The following is a 10562-nucleotide window of genomic DNA, read 5'->3' on the forward strand; positions in this document are numbered from 1 at the left end:
ATAACAGGGCACTGTGCCCCCTTTGACTAAATCACATCAGCTTTTTGAAATGGGACTCATGCTGACACTAGCTCCTCTGCTTCCCCTGAGTTCACGCAGCATACGCATACACTGGATCTCCTTTCCATCACAGTCATACTCTAGCACAATGCAAATCTGACTTCATGATGCATACTTTAATTGTGTGATTCCTTTCAGATTTTTGAAAAGTTCATTATTATCTAAGTTTTATTCCTCAGTGTCTTAAGAATGCTTCCCAAACACTGCAATTCACTATCCTACAAACTATTGCCTGACAGAGAGAGCTAAGTACCCGTAAACTTAATTTACTGAAAAGGATGCACAGGCAGAGGATTTATGTGACCTGCCTAATTCTGTGCTGTTCATCCGTCCCAAGATCAGTCATTACAAGCAGGTCTGCAAGTGATTACGAACTGCCAGTTAAAATCAATGAAGATGTGACATCTTTCCTTTGGTCCTTTGACTTCCTATCTGAGGGTGATTGCTCACTTCCTGTGGGAGGGTCAGGATTAAAAACAATGATTTCCAACAGAAGGATGCTTTTCAGTGTCTGCAGAAAATGTGCTGTGCTAACAGAGCACCTGAGTGACCAACACTGCAAATCTTTACAGAAAGAGGTTGTGGGTTTGTACCTTTGGCAAGTTCTTGAGGACATACACTACAACATACAGCAGGATGGTCACTCACAAAGATACTAGGGACTTTGACTTGATTGAAAGATGAACTGCCTAAATACGTGAGTTTTCTTTATTCCTGCCGTAAAATACGGAGAAACCACAGGATAATGAGTCTAAGAATCATGATACCAGGTCATATCCATCTCTGGCACTGGTCACAGCAAATGCCCAGGGAAGAGTATATGAACAGCGAGCACATGAAACTGTCCTGCCCCTCATAGTATCCCCCAACTTCTCATCATCTCCAGCTCTAGGCATTGCCTCTTCAAGGCAGTAACAGGGTTGCCCAGAAAAGACAAAGCACAGGCTGTTTCACTGCTGATTTGGTACTTTGGCTGGCCCCACATTTCTGTTATGTCCAAAGGACACAGTTCTGTTTGTCACACCCCCGCAGAGGAAGTCCTCAGCTTGTCCCTAGACTGTTCTTAACACAAAAGCCATCCTGATTGCAAGAGACACCCCAAGAAGGGTGTAGAGCCCTTTGCAATTCCTGAATCTTGTAGAGCAATCACCACCACACCAGCCGAGACTCAGCTAAAGCTCTATTCCTGGGAATAAAGTGTCTTTACTGAAAATGTCCTAATAGCAGCCAAGTGCTGGCACCTTCTATTGCTCACTACAGCTTTTCAGGCATCCATAGCCATATCTCACAAAACAGAACAAGCATCTTTCTCAGGAGGAGAGACAGATACTGTTCTGTACTCTCAGAGAGGCTCTTTAAATTACTAGAGTCTCACAAACCTCTGGTGAGTTAAGGCTGAATGCAAACTACTTTCCCAAGCACCAGCTGGAGCCCTCAAAACTTTGTCCCCTCTCCCATTTATACCTGAGCCACCGATACATAAAAACAGCACAGGGCATTCCACAAAATGAGATGAAACCAGGAAGCGATGGATAAAGCATGGAGTGGAAAGCCTGTCCTGGAAAAGAAATAAAAGATGGTCCAAAACAGTCAAAGAAACTTCACTGAAAAACAGAAGGTAAAAGAGGAAGAATAAATGGCATCGGAGACAAAATGGGATTGCCTATGTCAAAGACTTGCAGACTCTCATGTATTCCCATATCTTCCTCTCAAAAAGCAATTGTAATAGAGTAGGACATGAGCTGTTTGTATCCTGCCTTCCTGAAGATAGAATTTGTACCTTAAAAAAAGAAAGACTAAACCAAAAAGAAAAATAGTGGTTTTGAGGTGGAATTTATTTCCTCTTGAAAGAAAAAGCAAGTGACTAAAGGTTTCCAATTTACAGTCATGTTGGGAGAACATAAACATATGTCTGTTCAAGAGACATTGGAGTCAAGTATCACACCACCACAAGATGTGTGCAGTGCCTGGGTGAGAGAGAGCCAGTAGTACCAGTGGCACCCACGCTGCTGCTAAGCTCCCTCTCAGCTCATAGCCTCTTGGAGTGAGGCTGCATGGGGACTGGAAACAGGAAGCTCCCAGTGTAACAGTCTGCACTGCAGGTCAAAGACAGCATTTAAAATGCATATCCTTCAAGAGTCCTTTTATTTTTCTCCAAGTGGCCTTACCTGAAGTCCTAGACCACTTGAACCAAATGGCAAGTCTACTTCTATTCTTTGAGTACAACCCTAACCCCTCCATCCCAAGGGAAGCCATGGCTGCCCCATCCCTGGAGGTGTTCAAGGCCAGGTTGGATGGGCCTTGGGCAGCCTGATCTAGTGGGAGGTGTTGCTGCCCATGGCATGGGGGCTGGAACCGGGTGATCTTTGAGGTCCCTTCCAACCCAAACTATTCTATAATTCCATGATTCTATGATCCTAGGATCAGGCTTTTGATCACGATTCACAGTGTTATAGGGCAGTTATTGGAATGTGCCAATTTTTTTACAGTCTGAGAGAATTGGATATTTTACGTTTGTACCTTAAGAAAAAATTCTGAAAACAGGTGGAGAGCCCTAGAAGATGCAGCATGACCATCATGAGGAATGGGAACATCATACAAAAATAAGAAAGGTAATTTCTGACACAGATGATACAGAGAAGACCGAGATGTTCTGAAAAGCAGTAGTTACCTAGCAGTCCTGCTTCCATGGAAAACTCTGGGATTCCTCTTGAGCTGCACGAACCACAAGAGAACTGGCACCTTTGTAAGTCTGAAGTAGGGCTTCTGTAAGGTTACAGATTTCTGGCAGGTTAAGACCCAAACAGTCAGGGTTCATATAAACCCTATGGTACCTGCTTCCAGGAGAGGGAGTGTTAGGGGATGATTTGACCTCCTTAAGTCTGACTGCTCTAACAAGCTTCACACAGGCCTAGGCATTCAGATTGATGCAAAACATGTGAAGCCATGTGGGAACTGGGAGAGGACTTCTTCAACAAAGACTTGGAGCTTGTGCATCACTGTTGGAAAATAATAAGACTCTGAGGTACTGAATTTAATTTACCTTTTCCTGCGATCTACTCTCAGAGAGAATGTGCCACAGCCTATGGCACGCTGCTGCAAGGACCAGGTGCAATCAAGCTACAGCACCACAGGGAAGAAAGGTCAGTATAGCAATAGCAAGATGCTGCCTATGAGGAAGCCCAGCCTCAGGGCTTGGCCAGGAGAACACTTTTACCTGTGAGCAACTACAGCTTTGGAGTGAAAAAAATAAAATTCGAGAAATGTGATGGTGCTGTAATGCTTTGTGGGAATTGACATTTGAGTGCTGCCCACTCTCATTTCCTGATCCCAGCTGCATGTGTCATGTTGAGGGAAAGCAAGAGAGGAGCTAAATGTCTGATGGGGGATAAAATGCAACTACAGCACCTTGCCCATAGGGAACAGTTACGGTTTTCCACTTCCTTTAAACATCCATATACTGCTTTAAAATCAAAGTACTTGGGGTTCTGGTGCATTCAGGTTTCCCAAAGAACTACTCAGACTTGTTTAAAAAAAAGAAAAAGGGTTGAGAACTGTTTTTTCAAACCTCCAACATTTTTCAAAACACCTCTTATTTCTTGACTTCCATTGTCTACTACAAAGTATACTTTTTGTTCACTGAGTTGAAAGGAGTTGGGATGATTCTAATGGGAGGAAATGCAAAGTTTCAGTGGGTCTTGATCTGCTAAAAATGAAATAATAAATATTTGGCACAGGTTTTCCCTAGTGAATTGTGTTTGTCTCCTTCCATTTTGAAAATGAGCCAAGGAATGACCAAATTTTGTGGACATAGTTATAAACAAACTGGTTAAAAAGAAACTCTACCTGCAGTTTCTCAGTGGGCTGACTAATCCTTTCCTACTTCAATTGTTTGCATAGCCCTGCTGCACACAATTAAACAGCCAGCAATGACGCACTCGTTGTGTTTTTCCTCAGAGGTAGCCACATCTCATTCTGAGCTTTTTAAAACATTAATTGTGACCATTTACTAGGAAGGATGCTTTGCAAATGAAGGCTGCTGCTGCTGCTATAAATTGGAGTGGCCTCTTCCTAGTGCGTGAATATAACCATCAGCAACGGGATATCTTTACAAGGTAGCTTCCTCTGAAAAGAGGAGAGAGGAAAAGAGAGACTTAACATTACTTTATATCAAAGTTAAATGTAAATATCTATTGGTGAATTAACAGTGTGGAGACCAACCATATGCAATCATCTTGCTAAAGTAGCCAAGGGAAAAAGTCACAAGCTCAGGCAAATCTTGGCATATGCACAGCCATAATTTTGTAACTATTTCCTATCTGAAAAGCCAACATACATCAACAGAATCTTTGCAATGAATTTGCCAGACTTTGTTCAGGTTTGCAGTGCAAATTCAGGAAGTAAATTGTAAAGGAAAAAAGTTGGAGTCAGAATCAAGAAGCGTTTGGCTCAGCCTCAAGCAAACGTTACCATATGCCACTAATCACTAACCAGGCACAGCACCACCCAGAATTACTAAATGTAAGCTGCTGCTGGCAGGACATTTATAACAGGACTCCAGGCAGGAACAGATATGCAGCTGTCCCAGGACACAGAGATCACAGAACTACACAGGGTTATAAACTCACCTCTTCCCCTTTCAAGCCAACACTCAGACTTGCCTGTCATCGTTCCCGCATGATGCGTGTTATTTTTCCCCCTCCTGTTCAATTTTGCTGGAAGAGGGATATGATGTAACTCCTTTGGACTGACCCAGTAAATAAATATGAGCAGGACATGGCACGCTAGCAAAGGAGCATGCGTGTTTTCATGAAGGGAACTGACTTCTTAATGTCATCAGAGGCAGACCTCTTTCAGACATATTTATGCTGGAACAGACTCTACACTTTTTTCAGCCACAGAGGGATTATTTTGACAAAACTTGTGTTTTCTCTGGATTTTTTCCTTTAACAGTTTGGTTAGAGAAAAGGAGAAAAACAGTCCTTGATCTGCATGAAGATCTCCTATGTTTGGTCCCAAAGTTTGGGAGTTACTCATCAAAGGCATGAAAGCTTCAATGAGCTGCAATACAGCAGGAGAATGGAACAGGAGTCGGACCCCTATAAGCTATTAATTCAGATATGAAACAAAAAAATCAGGGAGAAAGGGGGAAGAGGAAAAGGGGGAAAGGGAGAAAGGGCTAGTTGTCAGGATATATTTCATGTTTTTAAGGGTTCAGAGAGCAGGAGAGGAAGGGGAGTGGGAGAAAAATGTTGCTTCATATCATATGTGTAATGGTTGTTAAGTGCTTCCAGGCCAGAAACTAATTTAAGCAACATTTTACCACTCCAGTTTCTGGGCTGTATCTCCATTCAAACAGCAGCACAAGCTTACTAATTTTTCCCTACAATAAGGACATACCGGGTTTGGCTGCTTCCCCATCTCCAAGCCATATGAGCCTTTACTAACAGAAGCCTTGTAAAACCAGAAGTCTCAATGGCACTGTTTTCACATACATGGATGTGTGTATGCAACACACATACATGTATACACATGAATTATTAAAATACTATTATAAAACGTGTGTTCTTTCTCAACACTGTTTCTCTGCCCACCCCACCTCCCTCCCCTTCCCCAGGCCAGAATAATTCAAAACAGACTGGAACTGAAAACTTTCAAGAGCCATTCAGCCCTCGAAACCACTGCAAGTGTCTAGGCGTGTTAATGAGTCCTCAGTCCACCTCTAGGACGCATGTTGTTTAAAGGCCTCTAGTTCACAACACCGATTCCTTGGATTCAGGGTCTGCTGTACTGGTTGTGTTGGAGACTTGTTTTTTGTGGGTTACCAAAGGCGATGTTTCCCCTTCAGCCTTGCTGTTAGCAACTGCTTCTACGTTGACTTCCTTTAGCTCCTGCTCTTTGTCTCTCTTTTCTTTTTCATTCAGATAATTAAGGATGCCCGCTCCTAGGGCATCCCCTTCCACATTCACAACTGTGGTGGTTCGGTCCCTGGTTGAGATCAGAAACAAAAAGCAAAGCAGCAGGCTTTTAGCTTGACAGAGTTACAACACAATAAAGGGAGCTGATTCATTAACATCAGTGAGCTAGACAAGAGGATGTTTTTACCATAGGCATTTTCCAGAGAAGTATCATCACCATTTCAGAACTAAAAACGTGCACTGGAGCTGGTTTAAGCCATTACTATCAACTGGTCTTGATCTCTCAGTGAGTTGCAACAATGGCACTAGTCTTTCTCAGGTACCCTTCTTTTCCTAGCCCACCTCCTTCCTCTTCGTCTTCGCCTCCCCCAGACTGGCATTTTTCAAATGTGAGTTCAGAACAAGAACTTGATTTGGGCTTATCCAGAAAGTGAATCAGAGCACCTAACTCTCTTTTTTAACTACAGAGACTCGTACCTTAATCCAAACACTTACTTAAGGAGTCCTTCCAAAAGCAGGCAGAATGATTGTCTTCTCTGGATTTCTTGCTAATAGCACCTATCCTAATCTTTGGTCCTACAACACAACACTACTGTGTCCCAGGGTCTAACGGAGGAGGTTTATGGATCATAATGAAGAACAATTTATTTATGCACTTTTTGAGACTTCTATTAGTCATTTTGCAGCCTAACTTCAATATGTGCTTAACTTATAACTGTGGTCCTCTCAAGGTAATTAAATGGCTGGCATTAAAACAAGACATGGGACCCTTCCCTCCCCCCTTCCCCCTTTTGTTACCACAAGGCTGAGTTCCTTCACTAGAATCTGTGTTGACCACAGACAGATACTACATATTTTGAATTGAAGGCAGCCAGCACAACACAGGCTGCAGGCAGGCAGCCCTGAGTGAAAGGAAGGACAAACTTTTCATTCCTGCCTACAGGTACTTGTGAGTTCATCTTCAAGAAAGCACAGCTTCCTGAGGAAGATGGCCTAAAGTGAGCCACTGCTTTGTCTGCCTCTACTGTTCTTTGGAGGTCGTCTGATCCCCAGGAGGTGACAGCAAGAAAGAGTCTGATGGCCCTAATGAAGCTGTAGGAATATGATTATGTGCCACTGACGTGTGCTGTGGGAAGGGAAGGAGGCAATACAGCTGTCATCTTCCCCAGCCTCTGGAATTCAAGACTGTCTTTGGCCATCCTAACTTCCACATCTGCTGTGGAAGTACACCATCTATACAGAGAAGCTGGTGTTTCCAAATAGCAAGGCAGAGGGATTATGAACTGTCTAAACCAGTAACTGCCCAGGAACCTGTCAACTGGAAAAAAAATGCAATGGAATTCAGATTGCTTGACCCATACTGACTAGTGATTTCAGCCCACTATCAAATTTCAACTACATGGCTTGAAAGCAGTTATGCTTTTAAATTAGAAGATCATGCTTACACCACTAGCATTTAAACTCTAAGCATGCTGTAATTCATGAGTGCTTAGATGCTTGTTCGAGGAAAAGCAGAGACACCCTTTTCCATAGGACTCATCTAAGCTATAAGAAATCACCTGCGTGTGGCATTTATGCTTATCATGCACTTGTGGCTGGATCCTCAATACTCAGGGCAAAACAAACTTCCTAGAATTTCCTTAATTTAATTTAGGTAGTATAAGCGTAAATGTAGGCCTTAACAAGGACATCACTACGCTAAGTGGTGAGATAAGCTCTTCCAAACAGAGCTGGGCAAGTAGATAATCTCCCATGTTTCAAGGAGGCGAATGGTTTTTGGAAAGAAGAGGAGGAGCTGAGCAAAGATCTGACTTTTTAGCTCTTCCCCACAAGAGGAAAAGGAAAGGTAGTAATACTGTGTACTAAACTCGTCACTCTCAGCAGCATGTTCCTGCCGTGAAATTTTCTACAGCTGTGACGAGTGCCACAAACCCTCCATGTCCCTGCCCTTCCAATGAGCAGCATCTCTTTGTGATGCTTGTGCTGGTGCTTTGACCAGTCTTAAAACTATAAAAATAGTTCAAGCAATAGCTGACAACAGCTTCTGATGGAGACTGCTTCACACATGATCAAGAAAGCTTTCCACCAATATTCACACCCAATTTCCTTTTTCCCCTTCCCTCCTAGTGTCCAACTAATTTCCAGCAATATCAACACCTTCCCGAACAAACCTTTCACAATCCTTCAAAAGGGAATTGAAACCAGGAAGAAATATGTTTCAATAAAGGCTGAGTAAAAAAGCTGAAGAGGTGTTTTAGCATACTAACTGCTTTAATTGACAAGGGACCACCTTTTCCATTATCTAATAAGAGTTACCTGTAGCCAGCTGGGTAGCCAACCATATCTTGTAAGCTTTTATTTTATGATGCGCTAGTTTGACTACCCTGCCCCATGTTTCCATCTGAACTTGCTACATGGCACACAACAGCAGATATGTGTGGCCTAAAGTACTTACACAATCCAGTCCACTGCTAATATCAAGGAGAGATCGTTGGTCGGAAGTCCAATGGCCTCCAAAATGATAGCGATGGTGAGGACTCCTCCAGCTGGGACACCGGCGGCACCCACGCTGGATGCAGTAGCTGTCACACTGCAAAGCAATTTGTGTACCCAGTTAGCAGGAGTTCCACAGCACTCCTCTTCTACACTTATGTCACATTTCCCTGCTATGGGAAATGTAAACAAACTGCAGCATGGGACACACGGATCGTTTGCTTCCCAGGCAAACCCTTTCCTGCCTGCTGATGCAAGGCAATAGACACAAAGCAAAGCTGCTCAGCAGGCATCCACAGCAGCTACCAAAGCAATGGCTGTATGTTTATTACCATGATTGTCTTTTCAGAAGAATAACAACCAAAGCAAGTATATCCTGCTGCCTTACTAATACATCCATTTTCAAGTCATGTATCAGTTCAAATATGCCGATTACATCTCCTGTCCCCAAATGTATAGAGGTAAACTCTGCCATGCAGGGTACTGTCCCTTCTCTGTGTCCCATTTGTATTCAATCCATCTGATCCTAAATCATGAGCTGGAAACCTGTGGTGCGCATGCTAATGGACCACACATCTTTTAATGTGCAGATGTCTACAACTGAGTTTTCCTTGAGCTAATGCTGCATAATCCTCAGGCCTGTGTTAACACTCAACCCAGCAAAAGTACCTGAAAAGCTAATTTGGCCATGCGCAAAGAAAAGGATACCCCAGCCCTGCCTTAAATAGACAGACAATATACTGGGAAACGCAATAAGGAAGGAAATAAAACCTGGCCAGGGACAGTAAAAAAAATGCCATGAATCAGCCCTAAGAGGGATCTGGTGGATACAGCTACGGCTTTTTGGCAAAGTGAAGGGATAGAACTCCCTGTAGAATCCTCACTTAATGAATTTTGAGGAGGGAATTTAGGAGAATGACACAATATGGGATTTGGAGGATATTTCAGGTATGGAGAGGAGAGTCCTAGAGAAGGAGGCAATGACTGAGGTAGTGGAGCGGATAATGGGGCAAAGCAGTCAGGAAGGGAATGATAATGGGTCTGACCTGGGAAGCCAGTGATTTGATGGTAGGAAGGGAACAGGTAAGCAGGAGCAAAGTCTTTAGTACAAAACCGTTATATAAAGAACTGAGGTGCTGGCAGGAGGATTTTCTAAGACATCTAGAGGGGGAAATCAGGGGGAGCTTTCTGGGTAGAGGAGCATGCCTCAACTACCTGGCTTAACTGTGAGTGGAGGGTGGAGTGAGATGCTTAAGGAAGGAGAGGAATTTCATGTGAGAAACAGCTTTAAACAGCTCAAAATCTGTTTCAGAACTCAATTACCCCTCCCAGGTTCCACCTTGTATTAAATCGAGATTCTGGCAAGTCTTATAAAGCTTGAAAGACTCCATCCCTTAATCACTCTATAATTATGTTTCATAGCAGTCTGCAAGCTTTAGGTCAGAGATGTGGAATGCAAACAGCTAGCTATTAACAGGGAGACCACAGGCTTGAATATGTCTAGGGGCCAGAAGGATGTGGTTGCAATAGCAAGCAACTTACAGAATTGTGAAGATTTGCCCAGCATCGAGGTCGACATTGTTCAGCTGAGCAATAAACACAGCTGCCATGCACTGAAAAATAGCAGCTCCATCCATGTTTACAGTTGCCCCGATAGGAAGGATAAACCTGCTGATCCTCTTGTTGACTCCATTGTTCTCCTCAATACATTTGATCATTGATGGGAGAGTGGCTGAACTAGAAACAGAAAACAGGGAAAAATCAAACACGAAGCATCAGGGTACACTGAATGGAAAGTCACTGCTTCATGGCTTTCATGTTTCTAATATGCTGCAGCTTGAACTGTCAAGACAACGATGCCATTTTAGTCCCCCTCTGTCATGCTAGCACAGAGGGACTATCCTTGTTGGTCTTGAGCAGCGGTATTTAATAATCTGCTTCCATCCAGAAATAGCTGATAAGGACGCTAATCTCCCAGAAGTAAGAACTCATGACTTAACATAGAATGCAATCTGAAAGGGCTGTGGAATGATCAAGTCTCAAACCACAAAAATACACCAACAGGTGCCAATATAAACACAACAGATGCAA

At 43.2% G+C, this 10562-nt stretch overlaps 1 protein-coding gene across 1 annotated transcript in view; it reads right to left on the reverse strand.

Moving 5' to 3' along the window:
- Positions 1–447: 447 nt before the first annotated feature.
- Positions 448–10562, reverse strand: part of SLC1A4 (solute carrier family 1 member 4) — a 34354-nt gene continuing 24239 nt past the window's right edge. Inside the window, exons 6-8 of the mRNA XM_054062098.1 lie at positions 10014–10208; positions 8434–8568; positions 448–6048 (exon numbers count right to left, since the gene is read on the reverse strand). Coding sequence (XP_053918073.1) covers positions 5814–6048; positions 8434–8568; positions 10014–10208 — 565 coding nt within the window. The 3' untranslated portion in view covers positions 448–5813. The remainder of the gene's footprint in view (positions 6049–8433; positions 8569–10013; positions 10209–10562) is intronic.

The sequence above is a fragment of the Cuculus canorus genome, chromosome 3 (genome assembly GCF_017976375.1).
Source record: "Cuculus canorus isolate bCucCan1 chromosome 3, bCucCan1.pri, whole genome shotgun sequence".
Classification (NCBI taxonomy): Eukaryota; Metazoa; Chordata; class Aves; order Cuculiformes; family Cuculidae; genus Cuculus; species Cuculus canorus.